The 18,745-nt window shown below is 33.9% G+C and overlaps 2 protein-coding genes and 1 pseudogene across 5 annotated transcripts; 2 read left to right on the top strand and 1 right to left on the bottom strand.

Annotated features, from left to right (window-relative positions):
- Window positions 1-1,424: 1,424 nt before the first annotated feature.
- LOC149512837 (protein PHOSPHATE STARVATION RESPONSE 2-like) lies at window positions 1,425-7,711 on the top strand. Of its 2 annotated transcripts, none has more exons than XM_089749832.1 (4): window positions 1,425-1,560; window positions 5,229-5,286; window positions 6,015-6,084; window positions 6,834-7,711. In XM_089749832.1, exons 1-4 carry the CDS (start codon window positions 1,518-1,520, stop codon window positions 7,155-7,157), a joined length of 495 nt encoding a protein of 164 aa, XP_089605958.1. In that variant the 5' UTR covers window positions 1,425-1,517; the 3' UTR covers window positions 7,158-7,711. The 2 variants fall into 2 exon arrangements, with proteins under 2 accessions (XP_089605958.1, XP_089605959.1); XM_089749833.1 differs by lacking the exon at window positions 1,425-1,560 and adding an exon at window positions 3,952-4,370.
- LOC149512838 (MDIS1-interacting receptor like kinase 2-like) lies at window positions 2,272-4,181 on the bottom strand (annotated as a pseudogene). The gene is made up of 2 exons (XR_016331034.1): window positions 2,800-4,181; window positions 2,272-2,687 (listed from the first exon to the last, which is right to left on the bottom strand). The product of XR_016331034.1 is annotated as an MDIS1-interacting receptor like kinase 2-like (transcript).
- A 1,400-nt stretch (window positions 7,712-9,111) lies between the features above and the next one.
- On the top strand, window positions 9,112-14,891 carry LOC111305332 (cellulose synthase A catalytic subunit 9 [UDP-forming]-like). 2 transcript variants are annotated; one of them, XM_089749834.1, is made up of 4 exons: window positions 9,112-9,196; window positions 9,279-9,477; window positions 9,619-9,722; window positions 12,407-12,541. In XM_089749834.1, the coding sequence occupies exons 1-4, from the start codon at window positions 9,149-9,151 to the stop codon at window positions 12,518-12,520; spliced, it is 465 nt and encodes a 154-aa protein (XP_089605960.1). In that variant the 5' UTR covers window positions 9,112-9,148; the 3' UTR covers window positions 12,521-12,541. The 2 variants fall into 2 exon arrangements, with proteins under 2 accessions (XP_089605960.1, XP_089605961.1); XM_089749835.1 differs by lacking the exon at window positions 12,407-12,541 and adding an exon at window positions 14,724-14,891 and having other exon boundaries at window positions 9,117-9,196.
- Window positions 14,892-18,745: the final 3,854 nt, after the last annotated feature.

Below are 18,745 nucleotides of genomic sequence, written 5' to 3'. Positions count from 1 at the left end.
AATAAAAATTAATAAAAAATTAATATTTATTGATTGAACAATTTATAAAAAAGTAATATATCATTTTATATAAAACTACAATGTAATGAAAATAATTTCAAAAAATTATTAAATAAATTCATTGTTTTTTATAATCAATAAATATTCATTCAATTATAACAAAAAAAATTTTTAAAAATAAATGATCAGGCAATCAATTTTTGAAAAATTATTCAATTGATAGTAATCGGAGATAAAACTTGAAGGTTACGGCTTCAAAAAATTAATACCTATAATATTTTTCCTCAATTAAGTGAATAGTAAGATAAAGAGTTTAAGAATAAAATAAAAATTTCAAAAAAAAAAATCTTAATTATAAATGATAGCTCTATATTATAACTAATATATACTAGAAGGTATGTGCTACCCAATTAATTTTGCTCATGAAATTAAAAAATTTCATTAATAATGTATTTGATAATTTTTTTAATTTTAATATTATAAAACTAATAATGTTTTGATAATCTTAACCATGTATATCCAAAGGTATAATCAAGTAAAGGTGTAGAAAGAATAATTGATTTCTGCACACTGAAGATTTGCTCGTAAAGACAATTTGAAAGTAATCTATTCTCTTTATCGTCAAGGTAAATAGTCAAAAAAGGTAATATTGAATATTATGATTAAACTTTTTCATCGTTTGAAATGTGAATCAAATCATTGATCTTATCATCCAATAATTTAACATTAATTCACAATATTACCACAAAATTTTCTCATACCAAATGCTTTCCACTAGTAAAATGCCAAAGCTTTACTGATAACATTTAAATTTTCTGTAGATTAAATATTTTAGTCAACAAAAAATTTAGTGGTAAGCACTTGACCAATTAATTAAAGCTGCTTTTATTATTATTTTTTTCAACAATGTCCTTATGTGCTACTCGGGTTGTCACCAACCAAGTTAAAAAATCTTAATCAGCTTTCAATTTTTAAATTTCAATAACTGTTTTATTATTTTTAAATGAAATTTTACTAAGCTGGGGCGGTTTTGTATTCGCTTGCACTTCCAATGAGTTGCGGTTGAATTTTTACCAACATTAATTACATTTAAATAATAATTTTAATAAGTTTTACTAGTATAAATTTTTTATTAAAATTATTTTATTGTAGTAATTTTTATTTTTTAAATCTCATCAAAATTAATTTTATTGTTCATTCAAATAAATTTTAAATTAAATTTAAATTATATTATATTTTTAATATGATGTGATTAAATTTATTACATCATTAGTTAAATTTAAATATTAATTTTAATAAATTTTATTAAATATAAAATTTTTATTAAAATTTTTTAATCATAATTATAATAATAATAATAATTATTTTTAATCTAATAGTCAATCTAAATAAAACTTAAAAAGACAATAAAACTAACAGTGTCCCTTAAAAACCAAATGACTCGGTTTAAGTCATAGGGAAAAGCTCCAGAGTTTACAGTCCCACACCACTCAACATTAGGAACGAATTAATGTTTAATGAATTCTTCCATTTATCTTCATTTGTTGTTACAGGCAAAAGGTTAGTAAACAATTGGAGGCTGGGTGGTATTTAACCCTTTAAAAAGTTGTCTGTTTTCAATTTTTTTTTAATGTGTTTGGTTTGCTTCATGGATTTCCAGAATTTGTGTTTTACTGTTGCTGTTTTAGTCTTGAGATTGTTTAGCTGTTTGGGGTTGTTCCTACGATTTTGGGATAGAATTGGATAAACGATTTGGTATTGTCTATGTAAGGTGACTTTGTGAACAAGACATGTTTGTCAAAACGTCTCCTAAATACGATTGCTTTGTTGGGACTTAAGATGCATTTATGGTTTGTTTAGTGTCTGGATTAATGATAGAGCATTGATAAATGATATGGAATATGGGGAGTGAGTCTCAAATCTCAATTTGTTATTAGGTGTGCTTCTGTTGACTCTTCCTCAAACATTAATCAAATCTCTTCCAACTTTAAAACAAGCAAACAAACACATTTCGAACGTAATCGGACGAGTAAAGTTTAATTTGACTAGCGAAGAAGGGTTTAAAACAGAGTGAGCCACTGCTGTCGAGCCTGTAAGACCACCGTTGGATGATTCAGGGCTCTGGCTGCTAGTTTCTTGTGGAAACTTGACAATCCAACTTATTACTAGATACAAACACTAAAAATGAAAAAAAAAAAAAATCATGTAATTTACGGCCCAAATCCATGGTGAAGAGAGATTCGGCTAGCTATTCCTCTCCCCCCCCCCCCCCCTAAATCGTAGCTCGCGCATTGGATTTAGGTCATTCTACTTCTGATTCTCTGATATCCAGTTAGCTTGCTAACAGACATCTTTCCTAATGACTTGCTCAGGCAAGCCTGTGTTCCTGCTGATAGTTCTTGTGCCACAAAACGCATGGTGGGTCTTGACTCTGCCTTAACATTTGCGCATCGCAAGCCCAAAGTGACTACAAAGACAACTTCCTCTGCTATTCGGCCTGTGGGAGTCGGGAGTCGTGGGTCTAGCACATGCTTCAAAAACACTTCTGCATTTTCTGATGACAAAGTTGATTCTGATAGGGGATTCAAGAGTTCCCCTGGATGCCTTCCCATTATAACCTCTAATGCCACTACTTCAAAGCTGTAGACATTCAGATTAATCTGTGAGCCGCATTGTGAGTGCAAGCTCTAAACATTTAAGCAAAAAAAATACATACATGTTAGCCTTCGTGTAAAGACCCAACAAATATAAGAGAAACCCGATACCAAAGCAGTAGCAAAAATTAAGTTGTTAGCTTACCTGGAGCCATATAGCCATAAGTTCCAGCTACTGCCGACCAATTGGATGAACTTGGATCCAACAACCTTGCAGTACCAAAATCTGAGAGTTTTGGCTCAAATCCTGCTTCTAGCAAAACATTACTCAAAGATATGTCTCGGTGTATAATAGGTGGAGAGCAGTCATGATGCAAGTAAGCAATTGCATGAGCCAATCCTTGCACAAGTTTCACCCTTGTTGCCCAGCCTAGCTCCACTTCCCCATCTGCTCCATACAATACACTTCTAATACTTCCTCTCTACACATACTCATAAACCAAGTACATACGCCCCCTATGAGAATGATGCCCATATAACTTGATATTTCTGTGCTTGACTTCTCTTAGCATACGAATTTCATTCTGAAAACTTTGGCGATTGGTAGCTAGAATGTCATTGGAGTCTGAGATATTGAGTTTTTTAACCGCAACTACTTGATCTGTCGGCAATAATGCTTTGTAAACACTTCCGGATCCCCCTTTCCGAATGCAGTACCTTTCATTGAAGTCCTCCGTGGCTTTCACATGGTCATCAAATTTATAATCTCTTCCTTTTATCCTTATCAACTCCGAACCTTCAAACTTACTACCTTCAGCTTCCTCATCCGGTTGATTGCCTAGGGGACCGCATGCAAAAACTGCTGAGGCAATTGATGCTAATACGCCAAAGAAAGAAATAACTACACCAACAACCACCTTCACAGTATGCATTCTGGACTTTTTTCTGGTTGAAATTGAATAACAAGGAGGTAATCCTTCGACATTTCCACACAAACCAGAGTTTCCAGCAAAGGCTTCTCCGGAAGCATTTTGGAATGGGCTAGCAGTTGGAATTGAACATGTCAACTCATTATGGGAGAAATCGAATGAACTAAGACTGATCATTTGGAGTAAAGACGTTGGGATTTTACCAGAGAGATCGTTGTGTGAAACATTAAGATTCTCCAGTGAAATAAGTTTTCCCAACCCCGGAGGAATATTTCCTGAGAATGAATTGCTGCTGAGGTCCAATGAATACTGCAGAAGACTTAAGCTCCCTTGCTCATTGGAATGTCACCAGATAAATTGTTGTGGGTCAAGTTCAGGCTCAATAACTTGTTACAGTTCCCAAGCGCTTCTGGTATTGTTCCTGTCAAGCTGTTCTCTGACAAATCTAAATATTGAAGCTCCATTAAATTACCTATACTCCGAGGGATCTGTCCTGATAGATGATTATGCTCAAATTAAGGTTTAACAACTTTCTTAAGGTTCCTACCTCTATAGGAATTTCCCCAGTCAACTCGTTTGAGCTCAGGGTTACCAACCTCAACTGAGTCAACTTTCCAAGCTCAGTTGATATTTCACCAGAACTTTGATTCCTGTCCATCTGTCAACCAACTGGGAGGCAGTGAAAGTGTGTAACTTCCAGCTCTCGTGAAATTGCTTGCCAAATATCGTTAGGTTTATGTTTCCATTTGTTTGGTATTTTCAACTTACAGGAGCCACTCCAAAGGCCGTTTGGAAGCTTATGCAAGTTGAAGGCTTGACCATTTATCATGTTAAAAGTCATTTGCAGGTACATACACTTCTCTTGTAATTATTAAATAATTTGCGTCTGTATGTGTGCTCAAAAGCACTGGTTACTGGTTAGATTATCCTTTTAACTGGAGATATCACTCTCTTGACTGTAGAAATACAGGACGGCTAGATACAGACTAGAGTCATCAGAATGTATCTGTCAAGCTCCCTTCAAGTTTCTTCCCTTTTCCTATTTGTGTTACTTCTCTGCAGGCACGCATCTAGTGCCTGTTTTGCTTTATTGGAAAATAATTTTTTGAAAGGGTGGTTCATTCCTTGATACTTGTTCCAATATTTTCTCTTAGTGACTTATGTTGGGGTTGAGAGGGATTGTTGAGAGCTATATAGTCCATCTTGTCATCATCAATGAAGTGATCATTTTTTTTCTTCATTTGGTTTAATTGGTTCCAGGATCTTTAGCTGTCCGGTGAAAATGTATGATGCATGTCTATCATGCACTCAATAATCCGAGCCATCCATACTGATGTATTAGAGATCATAGCAATGTATTTTGATGGATGGATTGTTGAGACTTGAGAGGTGTATGGTCCATCTTGTCCTCATTAATGAAGTGGAGATCAATTTTTCTTCATTTTCATAAACCAGTTCCAGAATCTTCAGCTGTGCAGCGAAAATTTTTTCTTCATTTGCTCACTTTTTTCTGTCCTTAATTTATCCATGAAAGTGGTTATCTTTGTAGTTGGCATTGATGCTTTGTCATTTTCAGTTACTTCGTTTATTGGATCATAACTGATTTAAGTGACTTATATTATGTATATTGGATCCTCAAAAATTCTCGATGTGAGATTGTGGGTGTCACTATGTGTCTAGCTGAAATAATGATTCTTGCTTGCAGGATCCTCAGAGAAAAAATTGACACCTATGGAAGAAATATCATCTCTGGACTTGAAAATGTAAGTAATTTCTAATGATTGTCAAGGATTTCTAATAATACTGTATGGTATGTTTATTTGTTTTTCTGGCTTAGAGGATTGCATTATATACATATTGTTTGAGCATCTGGTTTCACAATTTGCAGGCTTTCATAAATTCTGATTACCGTACTTAGTAATTATCTGGACCTTTGTTGTTATAAATGAGTTGGATGCTGCCATTCCTACTGGGGAAATATCACCTTTTAAGAACATGTTTAGTGACACAAGGCAAGGGTCTTCTAAAATTTGCAGGAACTCTACTAATTGGAAAATAATTCATCTTCAAATCTTGCAAATCGTCTGCTAAATTCATTATATGGAAAATGCTGATCTGAAACCATAAAAGGGATGGTTGATGGGTTCCGTTAGTTCATATTTCAGTTCCCTTAACTGTTGTTGGTTGTGCATCAAATCTTAGGTGACGTTTAAGTTGTGGCACAAACAAGTTTGTCATGTGGTTAAAAATTTTTTTTTTTGCCATGAGCGTTCCTTGGTGATTCTATTTGGTGGGGAGATGAAGCTACAAAATTTACAGTTTTTTTCCTATTTTGTTGTTGCATTTGCAAAGATTTGATTATAGAAGATTCCTAATGGAATCCCTAATGAGCAACATACATAATATTCAAGGTCTAATGAAGCTTCACTGTGTTGATTTGCTTAATTTAGTTCGTCGCATTAAATGAACTGTTCATTTTGAACTGGAACAGGGGTATGGGGATCACTGAAGCTTTGTGGTTACAGATGGAAGTCCAGAAGTGGCTGCATGAACGGCTAGAGGTATGATTTGTGTCCGAAAGGATTTGGGGGCATAAAAGCAGCATACTTCATACTTAAATAAATCCATCTTTAAATATGCCTAGGAATCAGAGAACAGAAAATCTTTTTTTCTCCTTATAACTAGTAGAAATTATGTTTCTGGTGTGCTCTCATTCAGATGCATGGCTTCAGAATTTGAACCTGGACAAACTGATTTTAATTGTTCGGGGAAGGTGGGGGCATCTGCTGAGTATTTGCAGATTGAGGGGATATGATACCATAATCCTCTTGGATTAAGGGCATTATTTAAAGAAACTGTTTTCTTTGGAACTCTTTTAACTTGGATGTTATGCTAATTTAGGCATTTTAGACAGGGGTGTCGTTGTTTCTAAGATATCATAATACACACTTGTGGCTGTTGCATTCGATAAATCACTTTCTTTGTTGTAGTTTTTTTCAGCAACAACTTTGAGGGAATATATGTGCCCTAGCTTGATTACCATCAGGCAATGAAATGTGCTTAATAATTCTTAGAATGAAGACTGGCCATCTGAAATATATTTAGGAGGATAGTGGCTTTTGCTGATTTAAAGTTAAAAGACAGATTGGCTTAAGCAGTGAACTGATTTATTGTATAATGCATCCATTATGCCTTGTGGAGGTCTGCACCATTATGGTCAAAGTTCTCAACGAACCCATCAGTCATTGATGTTTCAGTTTTTTCTCAGGTGCCTGTTGGTGTAATGTTTATATCTTTCCTTATTATGCAGATTCAAAGAAATTTACAGTTGCGAATAGAAGAAGAAGGGAGGTACCTCCAAATGATGTTTGAGAAGCAAAAGTCAGGTTTAGACAAGCTGAAGGTGTCACCTTCTAATCTGGAGAATCAACCCGCTGCTTCAGATGCTACCAAAGAGACTCCTGCGAAAAGTGAACTGGAAGCCTCCCAGATGGATCATGTAAATTCAGGAACTGACACTGTTAATGCCAAGTCCATGTTAGCGAGAAGTTCACAAGAAATGGGTGGAGAGCAAAAGGCACCTGAAAATGGTGATCTAGAGAAGGCTGAAATCTGTGTTTCTGAGTCGAGTTGACAACCCTCAAAGCGTCCAAGAATTGAAGAATGAGTTATAACGGCTTTGAACTGACTAGCATAAATATTTCATGGATGATTTTAGTAGTAAGATAGACCAAGTTGAGATAAGGATAGAGCTTTCGAAGTTTTAAGGCCCTCTTCCCACCTTGTTATGTCCTTGTGGACAATTGCTTAAGCACTCTGATACTTAGTTCATAAAACAAAAGCTTATAAGAAGGTTGAGTTTGATTTTCCAGTTTCCAGCCTCCTGAAGTGAAAATGACGATGGAAAATGAAGATGCATTAAATACTGGTTGCACAAATTGCATTATTTATGCCAGTGAAGGTGTCCCAATTTTTAGGGAATATAGTTGTCTTAAATAAAACTCCTCCTAGATTTGTACATGGCTTTAATGACATCCTGCTTGGTACCCACCCCTCACCCCACAATATCCTATATGCTATATACATTGTATTTGTTAGTATTTCCATCTTCAGAAGGAAAATGACAACTTTTTTTCTGGTGTATCTGTGGATGTACATAAAATAATATAAATGACATTGACCCTTTGAATATTTCCAGTGTATATTATCCTGGAATGTTATTCAAGCTCTTCCTGCCGTTAATGTTTCTGATAGAAGTAGTGCTGGACTTGAGGATAATATATAATTAAGCCATATCAAACCAGCGGCGTGACTGAACTGGCCACCGTGATTAAATCTTTCCCAGGAAAAGGGTATTCCTCTGTTTCAATTTCAAGTAGGAATTATGATTATTTACCTAATACAATTGGTTTAACTATGGACGCAAGAACTAGTTCTCCTGTAAGAAAACTGACGAGATTAGAGTAGGTCCAAGTTTATATAGCAAGAAAAGAAAATTGGAAAAAAATTTTTCCTTTTAAAGTTAGTTGGCTTGCTAGTTTCTCCCAATTTATAAAATATATTAGCTATCCTTGATTGAATTGACATTAATTTTTGTAAATAACTAATACTTGTAATATTAATATCTCTTTCCCTTTTTGTCATTTTCTAAAGTTCTTATATTTCTCTTGTCGAGGGACCAATTTGCTTTGTAATTTTTAGATTTTGCTTAACGAAACATCTATACCAACTATCACGTGATCCACACGCACAGAAAAAGATGATGTTATATGCTTTTATCTTATATATTTATTTCTTAATCTATTTTTTATTTTAAAATTTAAGTAAAAATATTAAAATTTTTGTGTTATTTTAGAATTTAAAAAATTTATATATTATGTGTATAAAATAATTAATATATTAAATGAATATATACAACTTTTTCCTTATGATATCATTTTCTTCCCTCTCACCCACATAAAAATATATGCAACTGACGAGATTTTTCTTGCGATCTTCAAAAACATAAAAGAAACAAACAAACAAAAAATTACCATTCGCTCATTTATGTACCTTACAAGTCAACGATGTAATGCCTTCTTGAATTCGTTTCTTTTTCACCTGTACATTTAATAATGCAAGAATATATAATGTCTCATTTATTTCTAGAACAATATATTTTCTTATTTTATGAAAATATATATATCGTGGAAAAGAAAGCTTGGTTTTTTGGCATGGTGTGGTGTGGGGTACGTAACACATGCAAGAAATGCGTAAATATAATGTATAACTTTAACTAAAGTTTATTTGTCAGGGAGTAGTGTCAGCCTTTAGAGTTAAAGAGAGTTCAGACCGACGCCCTGCCTTTGAGTCGAAGCTAACTATTCAAAAACAAATGCTAGGCGTTTGGCACAGCTCAAACGAGCAAGCAAAGCAAATCGATCCCTCTTTCCGCTCCTTTAACGTCTCTTAGACTTAAACCTACGACTTCTCAACTCACAGTTTGGTAGTCACTCTCTCACGTTTCTCCCTTCCGCAGCACCCCCCCTTCCCTGATATTTCACTTTCCACCCCCACCTTCACCTTATAATACCCTCTTCTCCCCTTCTCTCCCCTCACATCTTATTTCTTTTTTCTTTGCTTGCCATGGCCTCAAGCACCATGGCTGGCTTTGGTTCACTTGCCGTCCATGAAGTACTTTCTTAGTTATTCCTTCTTCTTTTATTGTTTATCATTGTAATGTGTTTCTTATAATGAATGTGATGTGGGGTGGCAGAACCGGCCTCCAACCCGACAGTGTTCAGGAAAGATATGCAAAGTTTGTGGGGATGAGATTGGGCACAAAGAAGATGGAGAGTTTTTTGTGGCTTGTCATGTGTGTGGCTTCCCGGTTTGCCGGCCTTGTTATGAATATGAAAGGAGTGAAGGAACCCAGAGCTGCCCTCAGTGCAACACTCGCTACAAGCGTAAAAAAGGTTAATTTGTTTGACTTTCAATTTTCATTTTGATCTCCATTATGTTTCTAATTTTCTTTTTCTTTTTTTTTTCCATTTTTGTAGACAAATTAGTTTGAACAGAACTAGCATGTTTCATTTGTCTTTTTCTTGGTCTCGCAGGTAGTGCAAGAGTTGCAGGAGATAAGGAAGACAACTCTGACCAAGATGATATTGATGATGAATTTCAGAATAAGAACCGCAAGGATGATTCAGAATGGCAACATGTAAGTTCATTATATAGTAGATAGTTTCATATTGTAATCGTCTTCTATTGTACATCTTTGTCATGTTTGTAATTTTTTCCCATCAAACCCTATATATTAATAAGAATTATTATATATATCTTTTCATATGGCAGGATTATTAAGTTTGGTTTTGAATAATAAATTAATAACAATAAATCCGATTACATACATGATATATAGTCTAAATTTCAAAAGATGATTGTTCATGCAACTTTGTAAAAGTTCATTGAAGTAAAAGACAATATTTAATTGGGGAAAGAAATAAGAAGAATACTACTACTAAGATCTACTAAAACTTTTGTAATTTGTTCTATCATTTTATTAGTTTAGGTAGCATGATGGATTTTTGTACGGTGATCCATATTGTTAGGCAAACAACTTTTGTAATAGTTAAACAAGCTTTTGTATTTTGATGTTTATAAATTAATGCAATTAAGCTCATGATTAGTATGATCCAATTTATTGCAATTATTAGATTAGTTTTTTCATTTTTTTCCTTTGTTCTTCTGTGCTCTAGATCTTTCAATTGGTATCAAAACTTCCATAATGTCTTGAATGGCCTATAAGCTATTGAAATTGAGGAAAAAGCCATCAAACACTTACTAGCTAGCTTTTATCAACCTCAAATGGCCTCAAGCAGCTACTTCTTACATTCACCTCTTATTTTTCTGATAAGAATTACTAAATATGGGTTGCCAAAATGAAGTCTTATTTGAGTGCTTTTGAATTGTGAGAAGTGGTGAAAAATGAGAAGGAACCACCATAACTTTATGTAAATCCAATAGTAACTTAAATGAAAAATTATAGTGAAAAAAAAAGTAAAAAGGTACAAGGCAAAAACTATATTGAGTTATCAGTTTTTGATGACATATTCACAAGAATCATAATCTATAATACTGCAAAAAAAAATGGGATATGCTAAAGGACGAATTCTAAGGCAATGACAAAACAAGACAAATGCAAGTTTTGAATCTTAAAAGAGAGTTTAAAGTTTTAAAAATGAAAAAGTTTGAAAATTTAAAGGAGTACAACGACAAACTCATGAAGATAGCAAATAAGATTAGATTACTTGGTGAGGAGCTATTAAACAAAAGAATCGTGGAGATGTTTATTGTCAGCTTGCTAAAGAAGTTGAGTCAAAAATTTTATCCTTTGAAGACTCCAAGGACCTGACTAAGATAACTTTAGTAGAGTTGTTCAATGCTTTGTCAGCTCAAGAGCAAAAAGGGCTATTAGACAATAGGATTTAATAGAAAGTGCTTTTGCAACCCAAGAGAGAGGCAAGATACAAATAAAAAGTAAAGGCATAAAATAAGGAAATCAAGAAACAAAGGTTCTAGGAATAATGGAAAGAAAAAAAATTTTTCACTTTGCTCTCATTGCAAAAAGATCACTCACTTAGAGAAATATTACTCATATAGACTTGACATATAATGTAAGTATTGTAAGCAGCTTGGTTAAATAGAGAAGGTATGTAAAAAAAAAAAAAAAAACTAGCCAGATCAACAAGCCAGAGATGTTGACAACCAACAACATTTAAAAGAGTAAAGTTTTGTTACAACTCGCTATGCACCTAGAACTTCCACAAATGCATGGCTCATTGACAGCGGATGCATATACCATATGGTTTCTTATATAACATGTTCAAAGAACTAGATAAGACTTGTACCTCTAAAGTTAGAATCTACAATGATGATTTCATAGAAGTTAAAAAAAATGAGTAGTGGCTGTTGAGACACCAATATGTACCAAACTCATTTCAAAAGTGCTATTTACGGCTAAAATAGATCAAAACCTATTAAATGTAGGATAGTTGCTAGAAAAGAACTACTCTTTAGTTTTCAAAGACAAGGCATGCATAATTCATGATCCTACTAGCCATGAACTATTTACTGTTAACATGAAAGAAAAATGTTTTTTCTTAAATTGACATGAAGCAAACTCCTTTGCATATGTCAATTCACATGATGAATCTACTTTATGGCATAAAATGATGGGACATTTCAACTAAAAGCAAACTTCTCTACATATGCCAATTCACATGATGAATTTACTTTATGGCATAAAATGATGAAACATTTCAACTATAATGCATTGAATTTTATGCATAAAAATGATCTTGCATTAAACATGTCCACTGTTGAAGTCTGCACTAGAGTGTGTGAAGTCTGTCAGCTAGAAAAATAAAGTAAGTTGCCATTTGCAATTAATAAAGAATGAGAGGCAACTGAAAAACTACAAGTTGCTCATATTGATGTTTGTGGTCCTATAAGACCCTTATTCTTGAATGGCAATAGATATTTCATTGCTTTTATAAATGATTTAATCAGAATCTGTTGGATTTACTTTATGAAACAAAAATATGAACTTATAGTTGTATTTTGGAAGTTTTAGGCTTGGATTACGAATTAAAGTGGCTACAAAATCAAGATCATAAGGTTAGACAATAGATTTAAGTACACATTTAATAGATTTAATGAATTTTGTGAAGTTGCAAGAATTGAACGCCAATTCATAGCAACTTACACTTCACAACAAAATGGAGTCAATGAAAGGAAGAATAAAACAGTCATAAAGATGGCGAGATGCATGCTATTTGAGAAGAATCTTTCCAATAAGTTTTAGGTAGAAGTAATTAATACTTCTATCTACTTGCTCAACAGGTTACCCACAAAAGCTTTAAAGGGAAAAACACCATTCAAAGCTTGGTATGGAAGCAAACCATCAATGCAACATCTCAAAGTTTTTGGCAACATCTGTTATGTATTTGTTCCTAAAATCAAAAGGGACAAATTTGATTCAAAAATAAAACTCTGTATTTTTTTGGGCTATAGCAACATCATTAAAAGCTATAGGATTTACAATCCACTTATAGGCAAGGTGATTGTAAGTAGGAATGTGAGATTTAATGAGCAAGTTACTTGAAATTGAGAAAAGTTAAAGGGAGAATCAGTCAAGCAAATTGTTACAAATATGATAAGCTTCTGAGGTTAAGAATATTATATGTTTAAAAATGAATCCATTGATCATAAACCAGTGAGAAGAATCAGACCACTCACAGATATTTATCAAAGATCAAATGTTGCCATTCTTAAACCTACAAGTTTTAAAAAAATTGTCAAAATTATAGAGTGAAAGAATGCAATGAAGAAGGAAATTTAGATGATTGAGAATAATCAAACTTAGATGCTGGTTGATAGACCATGAAACAAAAAATCATTTGGTGTTAAATGGATCTTCGGAACAAAGTTAAATGTAGATGGTTTCATCAATAAACTTAAAGCTAGATTGGTAGCTAAAGGCAACTCCCAATAGCGTGGTGTTGATTTTTAAAGATATTTGCTCTAGTTGCAAGGTTGGACACCATAAGGCTACTATTAGCCTTAGCAACTCAGAAAGTTAAAAAATATACCAACTTGATGTCAAATCTACCTTCTAGAATTGTCATTTTGAGGAAGAGATATACATTGAACAACCTAACGATTTTATTGCCAAGAGAGATATAGACAAAGTCTATTTACTCAAGAAGGTTTTGTATAGATTAAAACAAGCTCCAAGAGCTTGGAATTCTAGACTTGATGATCATTTGTTAAAGTTAAGATTCAAGAAAAGCCTTAGTAAAGCAACATTGTACATTAAGGTTTTTGCCAATAATGATCTGTTGATTGTTTCTTTGTATGTTGATGATTTTTTGGTAACATGTAGCAAATCAGCTATTGTGGGGGATTTTAAACACCAAATTCAAGAAGATTTTTAGATGATAAATAAGGGAAAAATGTCTTATTTTCTTGGAATAGAGATTCATTAAGACCACCAAGGAATCTTCATTTGTCAAAGAAAATATGCAAATGAAATCTTGGATATGTTTAGGATAAAAAATTGTAAACCAATCAACACCCTTTTGGCTCAAAATGAAAAACACATTAAGGAAGATGGAGTTGACAAAGTTGATGGTTCTATTTATAAAAGCTTGATTGGTTGTTTATTGTATTTGACAACAACAAGGCCAGACATCATGTATGCTGTAAATTTACTCTCTAGGTTCATGCAAAATCCTAGTAAGTTGTATTTTAAGGTCGCAAAAAGAGTGTAAAACCAATGAACTTGGAATTTAGTTCAAGAAGATTAAAAGTTCAAGATTGGTTGGATTCACAAACAATGACTGGGCTAGCTCTCATAAAGACATGAAAGAACTTCAAGTTATGTGTTTTTCGTTGGATCAAATGTGTTTAGCTGAAATTCAAATAAACAAGGAATTATAGCTCAATTGATAGCAAAAGTAGAATATATAGTTGTTGCAGCTGCTGTTAATCAAGCAATTTGACTAAATAAAATTTTGATGGATTTGAATCAAAAGCAAGATGATCCAACAAAATTTTTTTTTGATAATCAGTTAACAATTGTAATGGTTAAGAACCTTGTGTTTCATGAAAGAACTAAGCACATTAAGATCAAGTATCACTTTATTAGAGAAGTTAAAGTTAAGAATGAAGTGAAGTTGGTGCATTACAAGTCAGAAGATTAAATTGAAGATATTCGAACCAAGGTTTACCAAAGGCAAGGTTTGAAACATTAAGAAAAAGTCTTGGTGTTTCCAGTAGAAATGGTAATGAGGAGTGTCAATGGTTGAAGCAAGTAGGCATGGCATCTCCACTGTAACTTTTACAACTTGCTCTGCATTTTATCACTTTAGGTAATATGACGGATTTGTGTATGAAGATCCATACTGTTAGGCAAACAATTTTTGTAGTAGTTAAATAAATTTTTGTATTTTAATGCCTATAAATTAATGAAATGAAGCTCATGATCAGGGTGAACCAATTGACTGCAATTACCATATTAGTTTTTTCATTTTTTCTTTTGTTCTTCCTCTACTCTAGATCCTTCAAATTAACAATGGTTATGGTTCATGAGGTCCCTTATTCGGTAAGCTATTCTTCGTCTTCTGGGTTATTTTACGCTTCTATCCTTTCCTCAAAGGTTTGATGGGAAGGCAAAACGGGGATTCCAACCATTATTGAGTTGTGGTCTATACTTCTAGCATCAATTTTCTCACTGGTCTGGGTTCGGATTGATCCTTTCTTGCCCAAGCAAACAGGTCCAGTTCTCAAACAATGTGGAGTGGATTGTTGATCATGCCTTTCTGGTCCTTACAATCTCATTATTTCTTTTTTGTTGTATGCCATTATTGATAACTTTGATTCTCCAAATGTTTTAAACTTTTTTGAAGGAATTTATATTTGTATATATAGTCTCTCTTTACTTGGTAATTCAAGAAAGAGCATTAATGATTACTTATTTCATATATTATACAATAAGACTGAAGGATTTAGAGCAAAAAATAAGAGAAACTAATATGTTACTTGAAGTAAATTAGCTCATATGATCATGAGTTTCATTTCATTAATTTATAGGCTTCAAAAATACAAAAGTAGTTGGCCTAACAGCATGGGTCACCATGCATAAACCTATCATTTTACCTAGACTAATCTGCTGTCAGAAAGTTCCAGCAGAAATACCATACTTAGTTGCTTCAACCACTAACACACTAACATGCTTCAACCACTAACACACTAACACTCATCCTTGGTATTTCTGCTGGAAACACCAAGACTTTTCCTTAATGTTTCAAACCTTACCTTTGGTAAGGCTTTGGTCAGAATATCTACAATTTGATCTTCTGACTTGCAATACACCAGTTTCACTTCATTCTCAGCTTCAACTTCTCTAATAAAATGATACTTGATCTTAATATGCTTAGTTCTTCCATGAAACACAGGGTTCTTGACCATTGCAACTGTTGACTGATTATCACAAAAAAATTTTGTTGGATCATCTTGCTTTTGACTCAAATCCAACAAAATTTTCTTTAGCCAAATTACTTGATTACCAGTAGCTGCAACAGCTATATACTCTGCTTCTGCTGTTGATTAAGCCACTGTTCCTTGTTTCTTTGAATTCCAGCTGAACACATTTAATCCAATGAAAAACACATAGCCTGAAGTGCTTTTCATGTCTTCATGAGAGCCAGCCCAGTCACTGTCTGTGAATCCTACCAATCTTGAACTGTCATTCTTCTTGAACCAAATTCCAAGTTCATTGGTTCTTTTGACATATCTCAACACTCTTTTTGCAGCCTTAAAATGTAACTCACTAGGATTTTGCATGAACCTAGAGAGTAAATTTACAGCATACATGATGTCTGACCTTGTTGCTGTCAAATACAATAAGCAACCAACCAAGCTTCTATAAATAGAGCCATCAACTTTGTTAGCTCCATCTTCCTTAACAAGTTTCTCATTTTGAGCCAAAAGAGTGTTGACTGGTTTGCAATTTTCCATCCCAAACTTATTCAGGATTTCATTTGCATATTTTCTTTGACAAATGAAGATTTCTTGCTGGTCTTGATGAATCTCCATTCCAAGAAAATAAAACATTTCTTCCATGTCTGTCATCTCAAAAATTTTTTGCATTTGGAGCTTAAAATCTTCCACAAGAGCTGATTTGCTACCTGTCACCAGAAGATCATCAACATACAAAGAAACAATCAACAGATCATTACTGTTAAAAACTTTAATGTACAATGTTACTTCACTGAGGCTTTTCTTGAATCCTAACTTCAGTAAATGATCATCAATTCTGGAATTCCACATTCTGAGAGCTTGTTTTAATCCATACAAAGCCTTCTTGAGTAGATAGACTTTGCCTTTATGTCTCTTGGCAACAAAATCATTAGGTTGTTCAATGTAGATCTCCTTCTCAAGATAACCATTCAAGAAGGCAGATTTGACATCAAGTTGGTATATTTTCCAACTTTGCTGAGTTGCTAAGGCTAATAGCAGCCTTATAGTGTCCAACCTTGTAACTGGAGCAAATGTCTCTGAAAAATCAATATCAAGCTGTTGGGAGTAGCCTTTAGCTACCAATCTAGCTTTAAGTTTGTTGATGGAACCATCAGCATTCAACTTTGTTCTGAAAATCTATTTGACACCAATGATGTTTTTGTTACTTGGTCTATCAACCAGCATCCATGTTTAATTTTTCTCAATCATTTGAATCTCCTCTTTCATGGCATTTCTCCACTCTGAAAATTTGACAGCTTCTTCAAAGCTTGCAGGTTCAAGAATGGCAACATTTGATCTTTGATAAATATCTGTGAGTGGTCTGATTCCTCTCACTGGTTCATGATCAATGATTTTATTTTCAAACATATAATCTTCTTGATCTTGAAAGCTTATCATGTCTACAGCAATTTGCTTGATTGATTCTCCCTTTGATTTTTTTCAATTTCAGGCAGCTTGCTAATTAAATCTCACATTCCTACTTACAATCATCTTGCCTGTAAGTGGATTATAAGTCCTATAGCCTTTGGTGATGTTGCTATAGCCCAGAAAAATACATATTTCTGCTTTTTGATTAAGCTTGTCTCTTTTGATATCAGGAACGAACACATAACAGATGCTGTCAAAAATTCTGAGGTGGTGCACTGATGGTTTGCTTCCATTTCAGGCTTTAAAAGGAGTGTTTCCCTTCAAAGCTTTTGTGGGCAGCCTGTTGAGCAAGTAGACAGAGGTATTGACTGCCTCTGCCCAGAATTTTTTTGAAAGATTCTTTTCAAATAGCATGCATCTTGCCATCTCCATGATTGTTCTATTCTTTCTTTCATTGACTCCATTTTGTTATGGAGTGTAAGTTGCTGTCAGTTGGTGTTCAATTCCTGCAACTTCACAAAACTCATTAAATCTGTCAGATGTGTATTCAGTACCATTGTCTGACCTTATGATCTTGATTTTGCAGCCACTTTGATTCTCAATCCAAGCCTTGAACTTCCAAAATACATTTGCAACTTCAGACTTTTGTTTCATGAAGTAAATCCAACACATTCTAGTAAAATCATCTATAAAAGTAATGAAATATCTACTGCCATTCAAGGACAAGGTTCTCATAGGACCACAAACATCAGTATGAACAAGTTGTAATTTTTCAGTTGCCCTCCATGCTTTGTTAATTGCAAATGGTAACTTACTTTGTTTTCCTAGTTGACAGACTTCACACACTCCAGCACTGACTTCAATAGTAGGCATGTTTAATACAAGATCATTTTTATGCATGAAATTTAATGCATTGTAGTTGAAATGTCCCATCCTTTTATGCCATAAAGAAGATTCATCATGTGAAGTAACATATGCAGAGGAGTTTGCTTCATGCCAATTCAAGGAAAAACATTTTCCTTTCATATTAACAGTAAAGAGTTCATGGCCAGTGGGATCATGAATTATGCATGCCTTATCTTTGAAGACTAAAGAGTAGTTATTTTCTCGCAACTGTCCTACACTCAACAGGTTTTGATCTATTTTGGGCATAAATAACACATCTGAAATGAGTTTGGTACCTGTTGGTGTCTCAACTGCCACAACTCATTTTCCTTTGACTTTTATGAAATCACCATTACCTATTCTGACTTTAGAGGTGCAGGTCTTGTCTAATTCTTTGAATATGTTGATATCAGATGCCATATGGTGTGTGTAGCCACTGTCAATGAGCCATGCACTGGCGGAGGTTCTGGTTCCATAGCAAATTGTAACAAAAACTTGTTCTTCTAGCTGTTGTTGATTGTCAGCAACTCTGGCTTGTTGATCTGGCTGCTGCTGTTTTTTGTTTTTACATACCTTCTCCATGTGACCAAGCTGCATACAGTACCTACATTGTATGTTAGGTCTGTACCAGTAATATTTCTCCAAGTGAGTAGTCTTTTTGCAGTGAGAGCATGGTGGAAATTTTCCTTTCTTTTCACTGTTTCTAGAACCTTGGTTTCTTTGATCTCCTTATTTTCTGCCTTTGCTTTCTGTTTGCATCTTATCTTTCTCCTTGGCTGTAAAAGCACCTTCTGTTGAATCCTCTTGTCTGATAGCCCTTCTTTGTTCTTGAGCTTGTAGAGCATTGAACAATTCTGCTGGAGTTATCTTGGTCAGGTCTTTAGAGTCGTCAAGGGATGAGATTTT

Source organism: Durio zibethinus, chromosome 21 (assembly GCF_047325235.1).
Source record: "Durio zibethinus cultivar Kanyao isolate XHJ-2024 chromosome 21, ASM4732523v1, whole genome shotgun sequence".
NCBI lineage: Eukaryota > Viridiplantae > Streptophyta > Magnoliopsida > Malvales > Malvaceae > Durio > Durio zibethinus.
The sequence above is the reverse complement of the archived record's forward strand: the minus strand, read 5'-3'. Positions and strand labels throughout refer to the sequence as shown.

What these genes read in the sequence shown, in the direction of transcription:
- LOC149512837 (XM_089749832.1), top strand. Translation starts at nt 1,518, where the DNA reads ATGAATTCTTCCATTTATCTTCATTTGTTGTTACAGGCAAAAG. An exon ending in TTTGTTGTTACAGGCAAAAG is followed by an intron (nt 1,561 to 5,228) that starts GTTAGTAAACAA and finishes TCTTGCTTGCAG; the next exon opens with GATCCTCAGAGAAAAAATTG. An exon ending in TCATCTCTGGACTTGAAAAT is followed by an intron (nt 5,287 to 6,014) that starts GTAAGTAATTTC and finishes GAACTGGAACAG; the next exon opens with GGGTATGGGGATCACTGAAG.
- LOC111305332 (XM_089749834.1), top strand. Translation starts at nt 9,149, where the DNA reads ATGGCCTCAAGCACCATGGCTGGCTTTGGTTCACTTGCCGTCCATGAA. An exon ending in GTTCACTTGCCGTCCATGAA is followed by an intron (nt 9,197 to 9,278) that starts GTACTTTCTTAG and finishes GTGGGGTGGCAG; the next exon opens with AACCGGCCTCCAACCCGACA. An exon ending in TCGCTACAAGCGTAAAAAAG is followed by an intron (nt 9,478 to 9,618) that starts GTTAATTTGTTT and finishes TTGGTCTCGCAG; the next exon opens with GTAGTGCAAGAGTTGCAGGA.